Consider the following 23,013-nt stretch of genomic DNA (forward strand, 5'->3'; position numbering starts at 1 on the left):
GGTGATACAAAGTGGGAATCTGGATAACTTTAGATGAAAGCAGTAAGGGAATGATGCTTTTTTTTTTTCTTTTATAATCATGATGCTAGGGAAAATTTACAATGCTGAAGATATCCACATCTTCCCATAAGAAAGTTAAAAGACGACTGACTTTGTATGCGTTCACCCTAAAAAGGCCTGTAGGAATCTTTCCCCAAGTCATCCTCAGTGGAAAGACTTAAACACTTGTAACTGATTTCCCTTTATTCTCGGCCTTCGTTACAAGGGAGTGCAGCATAACCAATGAAAGCAGGAATCTGGAGTCAGCCTCCTAGATTCAAATTCTGACTCCAACCTCGTAAAGTGACTGTGGACAAGCTAATTCACCTCTCTGTTCCTCAATTTTCTCATCTGTAAAATGGGGCTACAGATAGAATACGCAGTATTACTCAATAAACATTAACTGTTATTATTTCCTCTGCCATGGTCTTTTTCTTATTTAGATTTTAACTAATGTTCTAAATAGGCAATAATATTTATAAGGACTAATGATAAACTCTTAAATTGTACTTCCTAGAAACCAGGCACAGTTCAAGCAATTTATAACTTTTAACTCATGTAATCCTTACAACTAACATTCAAGGTTGTGACTATTTCCCAGATGAAAGTGCTGGAGCGCACAAAGATTAAGCCACTTGTCCAAAGGCCAACCAATAAATGGCAGAGGCAGAATTCAGACTCAGGGAGCCTGGCCTCAGAGTCCCAATACTTAACCAACACCCTGCTTCTTGAGGAAAACCATTTTAAATAAATCTCCTAACATCACAATTTACGTAAAAGCCAACTATGGAAATAATAAGTTCAGTATAGAGTGAACATATTTTGCATTCTAGTAAGATTTTAACTGCAACATATGGGAATGAGACTTAAAAAACAAACAGATAAACCACAATTAACTTTCCTTCCGATTATTGTGTTAGGAAATTTCAAGAAGGAATGAGTTCTGTCTGTGAAAAGTTTGATATACAAGCTGAGCTAGGCCACCACTTACAACAAGCTTATATAGAGCAGAACCAATAGCAACCTCGTTTCCCACAGCCCATGGGAAGCCCCACTAATATCTGCCACACGCAACCGATAACCCCTGTGGAAGTGGCCACACTGCAACACTGAGCAGGACTCAGCCCCTCCCCCGGCTCCAGCATCATGCTGGAGCCGGGGGAATTAACTAAGCTCATGAGGGAAGTCATCCTCCAACCCCCATCTCTGAAATATCACTGACTTTAGATTGATGATGTGAAGGACCAGAAGACTGGTTAATTAACTCATGGTGAACTAGTTAACAAAATGGAAGCTTCATCTAGCAATGCAAAAATTCCTTCATGGGAGCTGTTATTCTGCTTCAGGGCCTAAAGCAGAAATAATTAGCAGCAATTTTTCCTTAAGACTAATAATTTTTCTTAAAAAATAAGTTTAGTTGGAGCATCACAAACAAATGATGGCTAAAAATATACAACTAAAAGCTTGGAAAAAATTAAACCATGGGTAAATGCCATCTACCCTTTGACTTTGTAGCTTCTCTTCATGCTCATGTGCTAAGGTATTCCAACATGTTTCAACATATTCCAGCAAAGAGCTACGATATGATTTTCATCAAATGGTCACAGACCTAATTACCAGGGTTAATGGGATGTTTACCACAAACAACGATAAAATAATATAACCTCTTTCATAACATAATCTCTTTCAGATTCTAAATATATATATATATATATATACACACACATATATACCTCACACGATACTCCCTAGTTCCATCCACAGGTATCAGGGAATGGAAATTAATACCACAATGAGCTACCACTACACTGTCATAAGAATGACTAAAACAGGAACTGACCCCGTGGCCGAGTGGTTAAGTTCACGTGCTCCACTTTGGTGGCCCAGGGTTTCGCAGGTTCGGATCTTGGGCGTGGACATGGCACCGCTCATCAAGCCATGCTGAGGCAGCGTCCCACATGCCACAACCAGAAGGATCCACAACTAAAAATATGCAACTATGTACTGGGGGCTTTGGGGAGAAAAAGGAAAAGAACAAAACCTTTAAAAAAAAAAAAAAGAATGACTAAAACAAAAAACATTGACAATGCCAAGTGTTGGCAAGCATATGACGCAAAAGAAACTGTTATCCACTGCTTATGGGAGTGCAAACTGACTCAGCCACTTTGGAAAACTGTTTTGCAGTGTTTACTTAAGTTGAACATATGCAACCAGCTGACCCGGCATTCCACTCGACTCATTGAACAAAAATGCATACATACAGGGCTAGCCCCAGTGGCCTAGTTGTTAAGTTCAGCACACTCCGCTTCCACAGCCCAGGTTCAGTTTCCAGGCAGGGATCTACACTGCTCTGTCACTGGCCATACTGTGCTGGCAGCCCACATAGTAAAAAATAGAGGAAGATTGGCACAGATGTTAGCTCAGGGTGAATCTTCCTCAGAGGGGAAAAAAAAACCCAGTGCATACCTAAGTATACCAAAGGTACAAAGAGGAATGTGTATGTTAGCATTACTCTCAATAACCCTGACTGAAAACAACCCAACGTCTTGCAACAGTCAAGCGGATAAATTGATTCTGGTATATTTGTACAATGGAAGGCTGCACAGTAAAGAAAATTAACCAGTTACTGAAACATACTACACGGATAAATATAAGAATCATAAGGTCGAGTGAAAGAATTCAGATACAAAATGATTCCATTTCTATAAAACTCCAAAAACAGACGGAATGAATCTATGGTATCAGAAGAAAGGATAGTGGTTACTTTTAGCAAGAAAAGAGGAAATGATGACTGAGAAGGGGCAAAAGGAGGCATCTAAGTTGCTGGTAATGCCCATTTCTTGCCCTGGGTGGTCGTTACATAGGTGTGTTTCCCTTGTGAAATCTTATCAGACCGAACACTTAAGATTTGTGCCTTTTTCAGCATATACGCTACACGCCAATATATTTATTTTTAAAGCGAAAAAAAAATAGGCCTACTTCCAAGCCCAATTGTATGTATTTCTGTATTAGTCGGCTAGAGCTGTCATAACAGAAGACTACAGATCAGGGGCTTAAACAACAGAAACTTATTTTCTCACAGTTCTGGAGGCTGGAAATCCAAGATCAGGGTGCTGGCAGCGACGGTCTCTGGTGAGGTCTCTCTCCTCGGCTTGTAGATAGCCATCTTCTCACTATGTCCTCACATGGCCGTTTCTCTGTGCGTGCACATTCTTGGTGTCTCTTCCTCATAAGAACACCAAGTCCCACGGGACTAGGACCCCACTCTTAGGGCCTCATTGAACCTTAATTGTCTCTGTAAAGACCCACCTCCATTGTGGGTTAAGGCTTCAACATATGAATTTTCAGGAGACACAATTCAGTCCATATCAAACTCTATGACATTCTCTCATTTACTAAAAAAAAAAGCTTTTAATTCTTTTTCTTTATGTAAAATTTTCACATTTTCAATCTCTAAAACTTTTAAATCTCATTATTATGAAGACTACCTAAACGTATGTAGTGTTTCCCAAATAGTTTTGACAGTCTTTATAAGTAACAGATTATTTGTAAAAATGTAATTCTAAGGTTTTCACAATTGTATGGAAATTATTTTTAATTCAAGGGCAGGAATAGAATCTGATTGTAAGATATTTTTACATAGAGCCTAGTTATGTTGAACAAACACCTTTCTGATACCAATTATCCATGTGCCCTAGCCACAGACAAGTAATGTATACCGATGCAAGTCACTTGCTTAAGAAAACATCGATTTATGATAAAAAGAAAACATTTAAAAGAGATTGCTTCAAATCATCTAATTTAACGTATTCTTATTGTTACTATCTACCATGCGTTTCTGCAAATACTCGATGAAACCATTTCTATTAAATATTTAGCTACATCATGGTGGCTTTTGCTTATTCTCAAATGGTAGCAAAATATGAATGCAGTTTTAACAGAATAGAGATTAAATTACCAAAGGAAAAATGCAGTTTTTAACTCAGCATTCTCGCCAAAGACACAGGTTTTCCTTCTGTGACAGAAACAAGCGGGCCCCTCAGGTTCTGATGTCTGTGTAATTATTGACCCCAATCCAAGCCACAGCAAGCACCTCATTCTACTGAAATTCAAGGAGATGGGCCTTTATTTCAAGATGGGCCTTTAGGATAGATTTTTTTTGACTTCTTACATGTTCACATATGTTTTGGCAATATATATCTAAATTTGCATTAAGTAGTTTACCAGCTCTCTTTATCCATTTATAACTGTGTTTCAAGCATAGAATTTCACATACATCACCAAGAACACAAAGTCAAAAGAAAGTTATCACGAAGAAAAACAAACTCCAGTTAATTACACCACAGTGTGGCAATCTCTCCCAGTCTGATGAATTAAGTTCTCAAAACTCCATGAAAGGAGAGAATTCACAGCCAAAGAGACAACTGGAAAATAGGGTCCAGCGACTGCCTTTAAATGACATTTTTACAGAACTAAAATGAACAGAATGGGCTCTATCCTGTTTATTTCTATTCACAATATCTTGCTCACTTGAAACATGTCAGTTTTTCTTTCCGTGCAATTTCGACAAGCTGCTTGTCATTTTGCATGGCTTTGCTGCAGCTATTATGAGTTCTAAGAACCTGTTTTGTTTCTGATTCAGGTGCTCCAATGTTCAGCCCCGAGATGATGACTCAGAGTTGGGGAGCCTAGCTCCCCAGGTTCGATCTCCTTGTCCCACAGGCAGAATAAATATGGATGCTTGAAATGGAAAAGGCCTTGGGTAACTTTCCTTTAACTGACGCACCCAAGCCAAGTTACCATTTCTCAGGGCCCTTCACTCATACTCTGGACCTGAATTCTGCCCACACCAGCATCAGGCCAAACGCACACCTTCAGCACCTCTGACACCATTGGAACATTGCTCCAGGGCTGGGCCTCACTTGGCTTCATCTTCCTTTTTCTTTCCAAATATTTTTTAGCAAAAAAGCTCCACTCCTCCTTAACCAGTTCTCTTTTTCTAACTTCCTGCAACCAAAACAATTCCCAATTGGCATCGACCAGAACCAAAATGTTTCCAGTTGTCACAAGTTACTCAGAGCGCTTGATGTTGTAAGGAGGGAACTGATGGCTGGAGAAGGATCATCCTTTCTATCAGGAAAGTGTGAGGAGGCACCAACCAGCCAAGAACAAAAACCCCACTGATGCAACAGGTGAATAAGTTTAAGCTCAACTGGTTGCTAACTAACTGTAGGAGAGAGACTCGGGAGATGGGATACAAGGAGTGGGGAAAAATGGCTTTCCTTCCAAAAGAAATGGAGCAGATTTTCCAGTGGACAACCAACGTTTTGAAGAGCGAGCTGTCACTGACAAGATTATTTACAAGCGCACCGAGCAGAAAGTGGGAGCCCTTCAGCCAGGAAAACAGGTTCTTTCTATCTAGCACTTTCCTCCCAAATTTCCTCTCCACTGAGAAGTGTCAGGTGAAGATACACACCCACCGACCTCTGATGAGACTTTAGTCTCTACACGGAACCTACCATCCTCAGAGGTGGCTGCCTCTCTGCTTCCTCTGGTAATTGACAGTCCTTTCTGTTACCATATACAAGAGTGCGTACACGTTAGGGACCCTGACGGTGCCTGTTTAGGGGACAGTTCCAAACTGCTGGGCAGGAATACACCACACGTTAACTGAAAAGACGGCTATGTCTCCAAAGGCAGTTTAAATTATATCCCAAAGACATCACATGCCCTATGTAACCTTAGCAGCCTCATCCATTCCAAGACCAAGGACAATTTTCTCTTTTACAATCCAAGCCCAAAGCAAGAAGACGAAAACTCAAGCTAGAGGAACACCAGTATCACAACTTCATAGCTGGCGCCATGGATGCCTGCTACCTGCCCCCTCCCCCGAAAAGACCCCCAAACCCATAATCATTTCTGCTGGACTTCACTCATTCTGCTATGAAGAAATCCTTTATAATGAATTTTACACTTGTTTTTCCTAACTTGCCAGGGAAGAGTGTAAATATTACACACAGTCTCACTTAAAATTTAAATATATTAATTATGACACTAAACGGCACAATTTTCACTTCAACTAAAAGTTTAAGTACAATAAAACCATATAAATCTTAAGGATGATGGTGTAAAACCACCTTTTTTAAAAAAAAACTAAACTCACTTTAATATACTTCTCCAAATCGTGAATTTAAGAACTCTCTTACCTGACGAACGAAACTATTTGAGGTAGTGTCAGAAGAAGTGCTCCCATCCGATCCTTTAAATCTGTTTTTCCTTCTAGCTCCTTTTCCATATGACTACAAACGAGAAAAAAAAAAAAAAGACAAACGAGATTGTTATTAGACCCTCTCACAGGAATCTAGGCCTAATTCTAGAAAATGTCAAAGACCAAAACAAGGAACGAATTCTCATCATATGAGCATTATTAACAAGTTATTCTTGGTGGAATCACAAATATTTATTTCAAATCAGTGAGTTTATAGGGAGAAGAGGTTTCCAGACAAAGTATTTAGTAACTGGTGAATTAAAACAAGTTCTGCTATCTGTTAGCATATCTATTGTCAAGAGGCAAAAGCAATTAAAGATAAAGCATTTAAAAATAAGCACTTAAGTGCAGGAAGGTCTGAGGCGATAGCAAGAGGGTGAGAGACAGGTAACTTGTCAAAACCTCTCAGCCTGAATGCAATAGATTCAGGCATAATGAAATATTGTTTTCCAGTGGTACCGAGCATTCATCTTTTGCGTCTTGTCATGTTTTCATTTGTAATGCCACAGGTACTCATATATTGGAGTGGTACTTGCAAGAACCACATACGGTGGCTGAAGTACATTCTGGAATAGGAATTCCGATTCCCTTTGAATTTATATATACGTAGGTTCTAGACGGAACATGAATGAAGCGTGGTGCCCATCCTTCCTATTACTGGATGCATCTGGAGATTGCTTTGAGGGATGGTGATATAGCTATATAAGTGGGAGGGAATTATACGAAATTAAAATACTTTGTAAAATGTCCTGGCCCATTGTTGTAATGTATGAAAATCTTGCTCTTTAACAACTTAGTGATTTTGCTGAGAAGGCAAGAAAAATAAATTTTATGGAATAACAATAATAATAAAATAAGCATTTCAGAACAAGACGTTAAAGGCAAGAATTTGTTTCAATAATAAGATTGGGCCAAGCACAAACATCTACAAATAAACTTGATTTTTCTACTGCATCTACAGCTTATATTCAGAGCACTAAGAATAAATTCTGCATCCATCTATGTTTAACTCTACGCACAAAGTTATTGCAAATAATGAATATTAAAATATAAGTGAAAACACTGTGCTCTACAGTTACATATACATAGGTTGGAATCCTGCTACAGCAGAACTGGAGCAAATTTCTTCACTTCTCCAAACATCAGTCTTTTCCTTCTTAAAATGGGATATCAACACTTACCTCACAGGGTTGTATTAAGTATTAAATGCAATAATATATTTATAGCTTTTAGTATAAGACCTAGCACATGGTAAAGGCTCAAAATAATATTTTAAAAACTGATACCCACATTAGGCTGAGAAGAGTGGAAACAAACCAGGCTACAGCGCATAAAGTGTTTAGAGTGATTACTCTCCAAGAGACTTCATTCGATTATCAGAATTCACAAAACTTACTTTTTCAAAATCACCATGTTTGGGTTTTGAAAATGCTACTTTGTTGCATTTTACATATTCACATGGTTTCCATTAAAATGGAACTATCTTATAAACCATAATATACGTAGCACTTAGGCAAGCTGAAATCCATTACAAACATTTGTGTTATGAGTAATTTAGATGAATTTGCAATCAGTGAGAGAGCCGTACAATCTTAAAGCAAAAATTTTTCTTAAATATGTTTGTCCTCTTCCAAGTATCTAAGGGATTTATATAATACAAATGTGTTTCCATGGCATTTAATTAACTCTCAACTTCATAAAAGGCAAGACAATCTAGGCTGGGCTTTCATAATGTATGATCCAAGGTTCTCCTCAGTTAACAGCTTATTCTTCTTACTTATGTAAACACTATTCAGTAAACTGTTGAAAAATAACATTCTTTCAACAATGATCTTCCTTTTCCAATTATTATGCAAAGGTTTGGACAGAAGTATCTTCCAAGGCCTATGAACGCTAAAATAAAGTATGAAAATTTCCATAAAATTAAAAAAAAAGATTACATTATTCCATATGGAAAAATACTTACTGCCTCAAAAGCATTTTTAAGGCCTAACAGGTTTCTTTAGGGGGGGATTGGGGCAAATCTATGTCAAATACACTATGTATCTTCACGAGGAGCATAAATTATCTCTGAGAACAAAGAAAATAGAACCTCATCTCATCATCTCATATCCTTCGAGTATCATTTTGAAACGGGTAAAGCTTCTCTGAAATTCGATTACTGTCATTGGTTTCCGATTTTTAATGATAAATATGTTTCACTATTCAGCTGCTTTGGTGTGTATGCTTTTTCACGGCTGCTCTCAATTGCACCATAGGCACTGTGAGAACCACACAATATTTAAGAGACTCAGTCCCAGGGGAAGCTCAGTTCTCTGCAAGAAATTAGACACATTTAAAAATGACATTGATTTTTCCAGGCCCCTGGGAATACGTTCATAAACATTATTTCAGGTGTACTTAGCTAACAATGCAATATATATATAGTGCATTACTACAATTTTCAACTGTACTGAGACACAATTTGCACCCTAAAAAGCTAGGGAACACTGAATCACATGCAAACTGGTGATAGTTTTGAGAAAAATATATTGTCTTTCAGTCACTTAAATTTATGAGGGATGATTTATTCAAAGCATTAACTTGTTTATGTCTTAATAATGTTATAGCAAATCCCTATTCATTCTACATCATATTTATTAAAAGCCAAAATAAATAGATATGCTTAATTACACCTCTATTCTGCTATTTTACTAATTTCAGCGGTCATTTCTCTCCTATCGTCTTCTTTTTAAATTTCTAAGTGTAAAGTGACTACTCAATGACTAGCTGTTTTTTTATAACAATATCCAGGATCAAGAAAAAAATTCAAGCATCTTTTGGAAAGCTAATAGTCCATTTTCATGGACTTTGAAAAATGTTTGTGAAAATTTATACCACCATTACAAAATGAAGTTTCCTTTTATCCAATGCATATTTAAAATTAAGTCCATCTTGCTAGGATTACTTGTTTATTAGTTACTCTAAATCCTTGAAAATAAATGCTAGAGTGTTTCATATGAAGGAATTAAAAAAAAAAAGTTAAGGCCAAACTTCCTCCAAATGGAAAAAGACAGAAAAGATTAAGTATTCAAATATTTAGTTGACTAAATTTGGAAAAGAAGTATAGTTTTCTTACTTAATTTGCTACTTCAAATGCAGCTACTTTTACAACCAATGGTTTTTCTAAATATTTTTTAGCAACGCTAAACATACGAATACCTGATATAGGAGGCAGTTAACAATCAAAACCACCCAGGTTTGGCCAGAGTGCAAAGTGTAAACCATAATACTCTCCATGACATGTGAAGACCCCTAAGTTCTTCTTGGAACACAGTCCCGAAAAGTCACTAATTTCCACTCATTGCCTATTAGTTACATGCAGCTTAACAAAAACAAATTATGTCACCATAGCAAAAAGGACAAAAGAAAACCATATATTTAAATTCCTTTCCTTCTCCTAAAACATCAACTAAGCTAAGATTTCAGAGACTAGAAAAAAAAAAGATTTAAGCAATTGCCACAAATATATAAACGACTCGCTAAAAAGATAGCCCACATTCATCATGATGTTAATACCAGCTTGACGTGAATGAATGTCTTCTTTGAGAACTAAGTTTCAAAATTGGTCTGTGGTCTTAAAATCAGCAAATAAATGTTCACATTTCCACAGGTAGTTAAAATCTAATTTCTGTATGATTGAAGTAGACAGTAGGGGTTAATTAAAGAAGCTGTCAGATAACTGGGGATTTCAGCCCAGCCATGCACACGGAGTTGGCTCAGCAGGCCCCGGCGACAGCATTAAGAATGATGTCGCTTCTGTGGTTGATGGATATGGTGACGGTTGTAACTACAAATTGCTCCCCATGAGTGTAATGCGGATGCCTGAAATGAGTTTCATCCCTCTCAATTAGCATTCACTGATATTTATCCCTCTGAACTGGATGCTTTCCTCATCTTATGGTCCAAAGCAAAGAAAGCCAAAACTATCCAGAGAGGAATCAGACAGGAAACCTCATTTACCAATAGCTTAGTGTGAACGGGGTTGTCGGATCCTTCACTTCAGAAGAGTAACTGGGATTACCTCCCTACAAAAAGGGAAACATGAGCTGTTTTCCATAATGGATCAGTTTACACAAAAAGGGAATCAAGAGGCAGCGTACATAGAGCTCTTCTGGGGGTCTGGCAGGCAGAGAAGGGAGGAGGCCAGGAAGCAGAGAAACACCTAGTGGGGATGTGCAGGGGGCAGGGAAGGCAGGCGAAGGGCAGGGACCAACCTTGCCTCTTCACAATCTACCTCCAGCCAGGCTTGGAGAAAACTCTAAGACAGACCCAGGTACGCAAAGTGGTGTCATCATTAATTTTAACTCCCTGTCATTGTGAAAGTAAGTGTTACCCATATACTACTCGTACGATATAGACATGTCCCACAGTCACAAAACTGAACAGGGCTACCCCCTCTGCCCAGCAGAGTTAACATTTGGCTCAGCTTTTCTTGAAAAGACCAAGACTACAAACTGGATAATTCAAAGGGAGTAAATACAGCAACAGGTAGATGAAGTCTTTACATAAAAAGAAAGACAAAAAGAAAAGAAATGAAAACTCCGAGACCAACTAAACCACAAATCACTCAGCTAGTCAGACGTTATAGTTCGCGTTTTAGAACACACTCAGAAATTCTGATTGGCACGTTTTAAAATTTCTCCCATGATGCACCAGAACAAAAACACCAATCTGTTGGAAAGTGACCTAGGCTAGGAGTGAAGGGTTTAGCACAGCATAAAACACAGGACCGGTGACCACTAAGTTGGGTGACTGCAAAAGACTAAACTGTACCTCGGACCTAAGAATGTTTCCGGAACACAGTATTGACGTGGTTCAAGAGCCACAGGAGAGCGGCTGCTGCTCTTTTTAGATAAAGCTCGGTCGGTGCTACAGCGATGCAGGATGTTGCCATTACGGGGCTGTATTACTACAACTTGCTTGAAAAGCATCTGGCAAACTCCGCTGGGGTGGAACCAGCTGGGTTCTGTTGCTAGGAGCAAAACAAACAGGCCCTCTGGTTACTGTCTGTTCATTTTCAGGTGTAACTGGAGGTGCCGGTTACAATGTCTCTGAGGCCTAAAGTGCTAAGATCCTGCTCTTGTTGCTCGTCCATTTCCGCTTCTGTTGCCATCCTAGTCTGAATCCCTTTCACCTACTTCTCATCCACCCAGCCTTCCTACGGGTTCCAGTCAACTCCCCAGAGAATGACCAGGGCCATCCTTTAGACTCATGCTGTCCGACAGAAAGATAATATAAGCCAGGTAGGTAACTGGAATTTGCTAGTAGCCACATGAAAAAAGTAAAAGGCAAGAGGTGAAATTAATGGTAATAATGTATTTTATTTAACCCAACATATCCAAAATACTATCACTGCAACACGTAATCACTATCAAAATGACTGAGACGCTGTGTGTTCCTTATTTCATATGAAGTCTCTGAAATCTGGCATTTTACATTTATAGCACAACTCAGTTCAGACCAGTCACATTTCAAGTGCTCAGAAGCCACAAGTGGTGACTACAGTGAACAGTACAGGTGGAGAGCTTTGAAGGTGAGTCCTACATTCGGGCCTTGACTTTGCAGCTAGACTGTGTCCCAGTTTGCACTGAAATTGTGCAACAGGTTACCTAAAAAGGTGATGCAATTTGCTTACATCAGAACTTGCAAGAATTTGCAGTTAGATTGCCCCTCACTTCTCAGGTAAGAAACATATCCATTTTATTTATGCCAGTGTGCTAGACGGAAGGGTTGGCATGTATGAGTGTGCCCCATCCCTAGGCAGGATTACTGACATCAAAAGGGAAAATGGGCAGAGTCTATGAATCTACTTCTTTTGCTTTGTTCATATAGAACTTGTCATATAATCCAGAGGCGAAATAGAAAGGATTCTTAAAAACCAATGAGTGCCTAGAGGTACCATTTGCAAATAAAAATTCCATTTCTAAGTAGAATTACTATTATGCAGTGTCACACAAAAGGGGGATGCTCCTCAGACAGCCTCCTTTCTCAGGCGGTTTTACTGCTGGCCTGGCCTGCCCAGAGAGATGGAATAGATGCCTTTGCCAAGTTTTCTCCACGCCATGATGCCATGATTTATTAGAGATAAAATAAACAAGGCAATGTTTCCCTCAAATAACGGATGTGATATGAACACAATTCAAGGAAAACTGCTTTCATCGTTGGAAGGCAGAGAAAGCAAGGAGATGGATGTTGACACAGTCGAATCTTTATACCTCTTACCTGCTTATAATATCCATTCCTCCCTTACTGCTCCCTCTCCTGTATCTATGCAATCACTTGCCAGTTCCCATGGATTCAGTCTTTGAAATGTCTCATGCGCAGTCCTGTCATATCCATTATATTTTCTCTTTTTAGTTTAAGCCTTATTACCTCTTGTCCAAACTATTACATCCATCTCCCTTCTGGCAGTTTCACCTCTGGCCTCCTGAGACTTAACAGATTATCTTACAGAACATACTCAGGTGAATCTTCTGAAGGAGTGGTCATGTGGCTCCTTCACTGAACCCCTTCCATGGTTCTCTATTGTCCAATACACTGCAGGTTCCAAAACTTCCAAGTGTGGCCTCAAATTGCCTTATCATGCCTAACTACGCCCAATCTGTACTCTTCCACACTCTTTTCATACTGGGGATTATAAATGTATCCTTCAAGACTCCTAGCTTCTGTGACTTTGTTTTCTGTATAGCCCTCCACCATGTCTCTGAACATCTCTGTTGAAATCTGACCCCTCTTCAAATGTGTTCTCAAGCGCCACCTCTTCCATGAAGTCTTTACAGATTACTCCAAATAGAATATTTGTGATCTTTACTCCTTGGAAACCTATAAGATTCAGTACTTCTCTTGTAGTTCCATGCTATACAATTGTCACACACTGGTCCTACCTGCAGTCACTGGAATGTCAGGCAGAAATTGTGTCTTCTCACATCTGAATCATTTCCACATTGCAGCTGCCTAATACATATTTGCTGACTTACGTTTCGCTACATAAATCAGCAAGTAAATGGGGACCTCTTATCTGAATGGTCATGCTTTCTGTCAGCCCTAACTTTGATCTCCACGAATTCAGGAACTCTATTTTTATCATAAGAATAAAAACTTAAAAAAAAAAAAATCCCCGAAGGAAGATCAAAGAGAAAACAGGATCTACAATTCCTTTCCTCTATCAGTATTCAAGACCTTCATCCTGGAATAACCGAGGTCTCTGAGCATATTTCTCACTCTCCTCTAACCTGGTGTCTAGATAAAATCTGGAGTCTAGAACAAATGTAACATGTGTTGGTAAGGATTCAGGTCCTCTGGCTGAGGCTCAATGAAAATGTAGGTGGCTAGTTACCTGTCCCCTCTCTGCTTTGCATTCAAACAGCCCAAGGCAGATTAAAATCTAGCTGTTTTACCTCTACGAAAGAAATGGATTGCTAATTCTACAAGTTCTTAGTTTCTACGTTCTTCCTCCATCTCAAATCAAAGTGAATTCTATGTTTTAAGTGGCAAAAGAAAGTTAAATGAAGCTCCACTCTTATGCCACTGGAACTGCCGTTCTTAACAGTATGGAAACATCTAGAGCTGTCAATTTCCACCACCTATCAAAACAACAGCGGCAACAAAACGTCTGTAACCTTTATTACCTTGTCCCACTCCCGCTCCCATTGCTACAGTAAATAATACTCTAACACGCTCTCTCTTGAGCATGATGTATACATAATCTCACCACAGTTTACAATCTGGCAAATGTAGGCTTGAAATCAACAAGCCAATATCGTTAAGCTGAGAAGAGGCATTTCTCCAAAATGATGCTTGAAATGTAACCCTAAGCTCTTCCCATCACTCGCCAAGCAGCCCAAAGCTGGGAGTCTTAAGCCATGTCCCTGCTAGGATAAAAGTTGAGAGACTCCTTACCGCTGAGACCCGGAGGTGTCTGTAATCCAAACCGCACCTGCCAAAGCCTTACGTAAAAGCCACCTTACCATTGCCCAACGCCTACCCCTGACATCTCCTATTTCACAACCAGCAGCACACTGCAATTTTTCCAGAAATCGCTAATACTCATCAGAGAGAAAGGTGGTCCTTGAGCTCCCCGAAATGGCTAACATTTCAGGGGAAATGAAAAAAATAAAAAACTTTCGCGTCCCCAACTCGTTCATTTCTTAAGAGAAAGGAACAAGGGATCCAGGCAAACCTTGGCAAGTGCCCCGAGGGGAGCTGAGCTGTCAAAGTGGTGTAACGCCGCAGGTGCGGGAGGTGGTCGGGGCTGGCCCCGGGAGTCTGGGACAGAGCGCCCCCACTCCTGCCCACCCCTACCCCATCACATGCCGCCCACTCCCACCCCAGCTCAGAGCACGTCCAGAAGGGTCGGTGTCGGAGCAAGAGCTGCTGGAAACGGAGCCCCTCCCGCCCACCCAGACTCACGATCTTGAGCAGGTCCAGTCCACTCGCCTGGTTCATGTCTCTCCATGTGCCTCTCCCGGGAAGGGGCGAGGAGGGCTGACCGGAGCAGTCCGGGGGCAGCCTCTGAAGACCGGGAGGTCTCCCCCGCCCCTTCCCACTTGCTTTTCGGAAGCAGAGAAAAATGGAAGCCGGAGAAGAGCCAGGGAAAGGCGAAAAGGGGCAGGGTCACTGGCGCCAGGAGAGGAGAGTGGGTGGCAAAGGGCGAGGAAGGAGGAGGTGGCGGAGGAGACCCAGGCAGCAGGGAGCGGCAGGCTAGGGATGCTAGGAGAGGAGGCGCCCGGAGAGATGGAGGTCGGCGCCCGGGCGGCTCACAAAGAAAGGAGAAGGCGCTGCGCTCTCGCTACCTGTGCGGCCGCTCCGAGCGCCCCCGCGGGAGCCGCGTTCTCCAGCAGCTCCATCTGGATCTCCTGCGCCACCGCCGCCGCCGCTGTGGGAGGCGACTTGGACATGTCGCTTTGGACCATTGGCGAAAAGTCGGCTCGAAGCTAGCCGCCAGCCCCTCGCGGCGGGTCCCCTCCGCCCCTCCCCCGCCCCCCGCTCCGGGGGCCGCCCGGGGCTCGGCGCCGCGCTCGCCGGCTCTCAGGGCGCGGGACGGGGCCGGGCCATGTTGAAAAGCGAGACGCGGGGGAGCCGGGAGGCGGTGGCGCGGGCACGCGGCCGGGTGGCCGGGGAGAGGGGCTCCCTCCGCGGTGCGGCCGTGGCCGGGCAGGGCGAGCGCGGAGCGGCGGCGGCGGCGGCGGCGGCGGCGGCGGCGGCGGCGGGGATGGGAGCCGCAGGCGCCGGGGCAGGTCCTCGCCAAGAGGGAGGGAGCTCGCGGAGCGCGAGCCCAGGGGGAGGCGCGTCGGCAGGCGAGAGTGACAAGGCAACCCAAGCGCCGAAAAGTTCCCCGCAGGAGGCGCGGGCCGCGTGGGCGCCGGCCCAGCCGCTGCGCGTCGCCGTGGCACGCGCGCTGGAAAGTTTTCAAAGCCACGAAAGCGAGGCCTCGAGCCCGGGAGCTTCCTCTCTGGGCCGCCGAGCTGCACTCCCTCTGCTCCGCAGCCACCGCGCGGGAACCCTGGCAGCCTGCGGGCGGGAACAGGTCGCTCACTTCTGTGATGGGGGAGGCTCCGTTCCTAAACGGATTGTCTGAAATCTACGAAGGCCTCGGGCGCCCCGGAGAGCAAGTGTCTACAGAGGACATCCCTTGAGCCGTGGAAGGCGCGGATGATGGCAGGAATGAGGAGCTAGCAAAGAAATGGGGCTGATAACCTGAGGATTGCTGTCCCGTCGGAATCTGCAGCTGACCTATCTACGAGGTCCGGATCGACCACTTCCAAACCCTACTCCGAAGTTTTTCCTTTATGACTCCCGTTTGTCTTCATCTTTGCAAAAGAGCGCCAGTTAGTCACCGAATTGGACTTTTTCTACAGAGCTGAGAAGTCTTAGTATCACATTTTGGACAAACTAAGCACTTCCTTAAGATCCTGAGCTCTCGATAAGAGAGTAATGGCCATAGCAAGAATGTTTCATTTAGAGCATTCCATTCAGATATTCCAAATAAGACACTTTTTAATATGATAGGGTACTTCTTACTTCAACAACTTTTAGTACAGTGGAACTCTCTGTGGAAAAGGTTTTCCAGGCATCAATACTGTCTTGTAACAACAGAATATACACAGTTTTGTATACTGAAATTTACATACAGAAATTTACTACGATGCGCTTCAGCTGCCTTTTATATTTTGCCCTGGTATATTAAATGATTGTGGGATACAGCACAGTATCTGAAAGATAAATGTAGATATTTTGAAACTATCTCCATCATACATTGATTTGAGTCAGCTCAAAGAACCGGTCTTGATAGGGTTAAAGATTTAGGCATATCCAAAATGTCATTGATTTTTTTTAATCTTTGGCATTAAAATCATCATTTTTTGTTTAAATTTTACTGAATGTTAAATAGAAGCACTAAAGTATTGGTTTATAATAATAATAATAATAATAATGTGACATTTTGAAAAGCAACAGACTGGGTAGCTGGGAGGCTGTTGGTTAGAATATGGGTAGGTGGTCAGTCAGCAAGGGAGGGGCTACCATCTGCTTTGTAGCAATGGCTGGGAACCTTCTCAAAACCCTGGCTAAGACGTGTAACAGAGCTTTTCATTTGTAACAATCAGCAGTGCTTTTTTACGTGTGCGTGTGTATATCTATGCATGTATGTACTTATGAAAGTGGCAAAGAAATTGCAATTGTATTTAAAGTTTTGGAGTTATAACCTATTTTAGCTCTATATTCTGATAGTATCACTCTTCTAGGTCTACTCATTAAGTGAAACTTTATTTTCTTGAGAGAGTGTTTAAATCTCAGGGATAACATTAAATCTGGTTCTAGATTAGACTGTAAATTCTGTGTCAGTAGCAACCAAGCTTATTCACCAGGGCACACTCAGAATCTGGCAAGTTGCCCTGAGTTCTTTCAATATTCATTTAAGAAACTATACATCAAGCTTCTACTGTGTGCCACTGGATGGGCACAGACAACAAACATTGGGAACCTTGGGGCTTACCACCTAGCTAGTAAACACTTAGAAAACAATTAATACACACTTTTTGAATGAATTAATTAATTAATGAAGCATGATTCCAACGTGGTTTTAAAAAACACCAGGTTTGATGAAACTTAGTGTTTTCCCGTGACATTTGTGTGATTTCTTATAGAATACTTAATTATCTATGCATTCGCTTTCAATTATGACCATTTGGGAAGCAGAATTTTATCTTGCATCAGATTTTTTTAAAGAGACCACAAAATATCAAAACAACCTTGAAAATCGTTTTCAATGATGCTTATACGTATAGCCAAAGGGCAAGTAAAGTTTGAATTAAATGTTCAAATATGATATAGTATATTATATTCCTTTCATATAATTAATGGTACTGAACTCTTTGTTTTTGTGTTTCTGCCACTAGACAGAGTTCCTTGAGGGCAGTACTTGTGTCTTATCCATCTTAATATCCCCAGCGTTGAGCATGGTGTCTAACATTTAGTTGGAGCCTGAAATCACTTGTGGCATAAATGGATGAATGACCTGTCCTCATGTGTCTTAAAACATAGCATACAACCTTGCTAGTTTTAACATACGAAGACATTAACCTAATCATCACTCCCATGAAAGCATTATATTAATTCTTTCTTTGTAACCTGTGCTAATTTAATTAACATGTATTGAACACTAACACAATACAAGGTACCCATTCAGACTCTAGTCTGGTTTGTAAACGATTTCAAATAAAACGTAACACAATGTTACCCCTACCTAAAAAGGGGAACAATGTAAGAATAAATACAGAGGGGAAAAGGCTTGAGAAACTTATCATGGATGCCTTCTGTTATGGTCAGTTTTGTTTTTAACATGCTTTGACTCATGCAGTATTTAAAAGCCACCTACGAAAGGTAAAATTTGATAGGTAAAGCCTAATTCTTTTCCATGTTACAAGTTAGGCAGAGGCACTCCAGCAATAATGGAAGTACAATCGACAGTGGAGGCATCAAATGCAGATGACTAATTTGTTCAAGCTGTACAGGAACTTTATTGTGCTCACTAATCATTGTAGTGGACAGGCATATCCTAGGCATTACTAATGTTCTGAGATGAGAACAGCGGCTGGGTTTTTTTCCCCCAAAAGTGGAAGAAACAGTGATTACAGTTACCTTACTCCTTCTCTCTTGCTTGCACATTTTTGACTATGTTTAAGACCTTGGACTAAGAGCTCTTTAGGACAGAAATGCACCATGTGTGATTTCCCATTTTACGTAATAAATCATTTTTCGCCTTGTTTGCGTTCTGGATCTCTGCCATTATTAACAGCATTTTCGGAAGGATATACCTGTCTCGGCCACTGGTCTCACTTGCTGTGATGCATTCCACTAAGTTGCACATTTGCTTTTTGTAAACTCATGCTATAAAATGAATGCCCTGAATTATAGATTGTTATTTAAAAGCATATAATGATGCACGCAAATCTAATATAAGATGGTTGCGTGTGTGTAGTGAAAGGTTATAACTGAAATGTGCAAGTAGTCAGAGAAAGCTTAATTTCACCCCCAAAGAAAAGACTTTGTAGAACTAATCTGATTTCATGAGTTCTCAGAACTACCCAGGAGACAGAGTTCTGGAATATCTAATATTGTATTGCACTTAGTTTATAAAGCACATTCATTATTTGATTTATTTCTCATCCAAACCCTGTAATAACTATAACAACTGGTACTTTTTCTTGCATACAAGGTGCTAGGCTTTGTGCTAAGGATTTATAGACATCATCTCATCTATGAAGTAGCTATTACTATTCTCCATGTTAGGCTAAATCCAATTGCTGTAAGAAATAAACCCTAAATACTTAGTGGATCAGAGAACAAGAAATGTGTTCCTGTGATACCGGGGTACCTGTGATACCGGGGTACCTGTGATACCGGGGTACCTGTGATACCGGGGTAGTCGTTCACCCTCAGAAGGAGCTCCACTTCATGCTGACATTTAGGACTCAAGTCTTGAGGACAATCTACCATCTTCAAAATGGGGCTCCCCATGTCACCAGGGTTGTTCCCATCTGGGTTAGTCAGAAGGAAGAAAAAGAATGATGGAGGGCATGTGGTGGTAGATGGTGGAGCTTGTAAGTTTTTATTGGCCAAGCTTAGGGTAGCGTACACCTCTTCCACTTATATTTTGCTGTCTAGAACTCTGTTACTTGAAAAACCTGCAAGACAAGCTGAGAAATATAGTCCACTCATAAGCCTTAGGAAGAAAAGGAGAGTGGGTTTTGATGAACAAGTAGCAGAGACTGACTTAAACAAGCCTGAAAGCTGACAAGTGGCAGGAATTAAACACTTGTCTTTTAAACCCCAATTCTAAGACTTGTTTTCAGTTCCACACAGTTGCCCGTCTCGTGGGCTTCAAAGAGCTCTGCCACACAGGTTGACACTGGGTTTTTGGGTGGAGAAACAGATTTACATATTTCCTTTGTTCGCATGCTTTGACGACTACAATAATGTACTTACTAGTAGTGGGGCTGATCTTACAAATAGCTATGAATAGCAGAAATGTTCTTAATTCATGTCTTTGTGTGTGTGTGTGTGGCTGCTGTAATCCATGGCAACAGGAATAATAGCATTGAACTAGGAATGGCTCCTGGACTCACAGAACATACAGTAGAGAAGGCAAGGCACAGATAAAAGTGTGATGAATATGAGTGCAAAATACTCTGGGAGAAATTTAAAAGATCGGGAAAAATGTTTCAGTTCAAAAACAGAAAATACAAAGATGGAAGGTAAAGAAATTCAGAGCAGCTTGAAAGCAGAGTTGGAGGGTGAGGGGGCAGGCAATTAATAATGAAATACATCCAACTTACTCTATCTTTTGCTCTCCTATGGCCCCATTCTTTTGATAGGAATGTCCCATTTATAAGCAAAGCCTTTGACCTCTCATGTTTTTTCTTTCCAAAACATCTTAATTTTTTAATGGGAAGTATACACACACATACACACACACACATACACACGTATGCCCATGTGACCTAAGACTATAAACGATGAGACTTGCTTTATCAAGAAACACGTCTGAATTTACACATTCGAAGTAGTCAGCTTAGTTGTAGCTGAGCTTCCTAGTTATCCAAACCTCCTTTTTATGAAACCTGCATTTTTAGCTGGGCACATTGGTACCTGGAATTAAAGACTATATTTCTCAGTCTTTCTTGCAACTAGATGCAGCTACGTTCTGCAGAGTGTAAGCAAAGTGTGGTGAAGAATTTCTGGGAGGTATCCATAAAAGGGAAGGAAATGCTTCCCCTCTTCCTTCTGCTGACCAGACTGTGGATGTATTAGCTAAACCATGAGTGGACATTTTAGAAAATAAAGCCATGTATAAGCCCTGTACTGAAGTTGAATGAGAATAAACAAAAGGCGGCTGGGTCATCGCTGTTACCATAAAGCCACCATACCACCTCTAGCTTGCCTACTTTCAGACTTCGTTAAGTGAGGCAGAAACAAGCATTTATGTTGCTTAAGCTTCTGTTCTTTTAGATTTTCTGATCAATCACACCAAATCTAACCAACCTAGTGATCATTTCATTATTCAAAACATTTTCTTCTTTTAAAAATAACATTCTTGGGCCGGCACAGTGGTGCAGCGATTAAGTTTGCACATTCCGCTTCAGCGGCCTGGGGTTCGCCAGTTCGGATCCCCGGTGTGCACATGGCACCACTTGCCAAGCCATGCTGTGGCAGGCGTCCCACATATAAAGTAGAGGAAGATGGGCACCGATGTTAGCTCAAGGCCAGTCTTCCTCAGCAAAAAGAGGAGGATTGGCAGCAGATGTTAGCTTGGGGCTAATCTTCCTCAAAAAAAAAAAAATTCTTAAGGTATAATTTACTTTACCTTGGTTTATATGTCAGGGGAATACTGGCCTCATAAAGTGAGGGCTAGTATTGGGAAGTGTTTCCTCCTGTTGTATTTTCTGGAAGAGTTTGTATAGAATTAGTAATACTTTCATAAATATTTGGAAGAATTTAACAGGGGGTCTGGAGTTTCCTTTGTGGGAAAGTTTTTAATTATTTATTCAATTTCTTTAATTGACATGGGGCTGTTTAGGTTATCTATGTCTTCTTGAGCCTTTAAAGTTCATGTTTTTCAAAGAATTTGTCCATTTCATGTGAGTTACCAGTTTTATTGGCATAAAGGTGTTATTCATATTTTCTTATTATCCTTTCAATGTCTGTAGGTTCTATAGTGACATTTCCCTTTTCGTTCCTGATATTAACAATTTGTGTTTTCTTTCTTTTTCTCTTGATCGGTCTGGCAAGCGAGTTATTGATCTTCTCAAGATTCAGTTTAGGTTTCATTGATTTTTCTTAATTGTTTTTCTGTTTTCTATTTTTTTAAATTTCTACTCTTATCTTCCTTATTTCCTTTCTTATGCTTGCCTTGAGTTTATTTTTTTCTCTTCTTTTTTCCTAGTTTCTTAAGCTGGATGTTTAGATTATTCATTTGCTATCTTCTGTTCTAATATAAACACTTGAAACTATAAATTTCCATTTAAGCATCTGTTTAGCTGCATCCAAAAATTTTGACTTGTATTTTTCTTTTCATGTGATTCAAAATATATTCTAATTTTCTTTGTGATTTCTTCTTTAACCCATGGTTTATTTAGAAGTGAGTTTTTAAAGTTCTAAATACATAGGACATTTTTCTGCTTTTGATTTTTAGTTTAATTTCAGTGAGAGAATATTCTTTATATACTTTCAATCATTTTATCTTTGATGAGATTTGTTTTATGTTTTCAGCTCAGTAAATGATCTACTTTGGTAAATTTCTTGTGTACGCTTGAAAATAATTTGTATTCTGCTGTTGTTGAGTGGAATGTTACATAAATGTAAATTAAATTAAGTTGCTTGTAGTGTTTCCCAGATCTTCTATATTTGTACTTTTTTGTCTACTTGTTCTATCAATAACAAAGGAGAGTTGACATCTACAAGAATAATTTTGAATTTTTAAAATTACTTATGTTGTTTTTCCTTTTTTTCAAATTCTATTATTGTGGTAAAATACATATACATGAAATTTACCATCTTAACCATTTTTAACTGTGTAGTTCAGTGGTATTAGGTACATTCACATTTTTATGAAAACATCACCACCATCCATCTCCAGAACTCTTTTTGTCTTCCTCAACTGGAACTCTATACCCATTAAACAGTAACTCTTCATTGTGCCCCCAACCCCCTGGCAACCACCATTCTGCTTTCTATCTCTATGAATTTGACTACTCTAGGGACCTCATATACATGCAATTATGCAGCATTTCTCCTTTTATGAAGATTATTTCACTTAGCATAACATCCTCAAGATTCATCCATGACACAGCATTTATCAGAATTTCTTTTTAAAGTTGAATAGTATTCCATGTTATGCATATACTACATTTTATTTATTCATTCATCTGTCAATGGACGCTTGCGTTGCTTCCACATTTTAAGTATAGTAAATAATGCTGCTATGAACATGAGTGCACACATATCTCTTCAAGACTCTGCTTTCAATTTGAGGGGTGGGGTATTGCTATGATCTGAATGTTTGTATTCCCTCAAAATTCATATGTTGAAATCCTAATGCCCCATGTGATGGTATTAGGAGGTGGGGTCTTTGGCAGGTAATTAGGTCATTAGGGCAGAGCCCTCAT

General features: G+C 40.4%; 1 protein-coding gene across 4 annotated transcripts in view; it reads right to left on the reverse strand.

The window, feature by feature from the left end:
• The window catches only part of CACNB2 (calcium voltage-gated channel auxiliary subunit beta 2), a 351,543-nt gene extending 336,145 nt beyond the window's left edge, over positions 1–15,398 (reverse strand). For 3 of the 4 annotated variants that reach the window (XM_044762395.2, XM_044762396.2, XM_044762394.2), the window contains exons 1-2: positions 15,142–15,398; positions 6,246–6,338 (exon numbers count right to left, since the gene is read on the reverse strand). In XM_044762395.2, the coding sequence (XP_044618330.1) occupies positions 6,246–6,338; positions 15,142–15,261 (213 nt within the window). In that variant the 5' untranslated portion in view covers positions 15,262–15,398. Of the gene's footprint in view, positions 1–6,245; positions 6,339–14,758 lie in introns of all 4 variants that reach the window. The other variant, XM_014846022.3, reaches the window with a different exon arrangement.
• Positions 15,399–23,013: the final 7,615 nt, after the last annotated feature.

This window comes from Equus asinus, chromosome 29 (genome assembly GCF_041296235.1).
Source record: "Equus asinus isolate D_3611 breed Donkey chromosome 29, EquAss-T2T_v2, whole genome shotgun sequence".
NCBI classification, from domain to species: domain Eukaryota; kingdom Metazoa; phylum Chordata; class Mammalia; order Perissodactyla; family Equidae; genus Equus; species Equus asinus.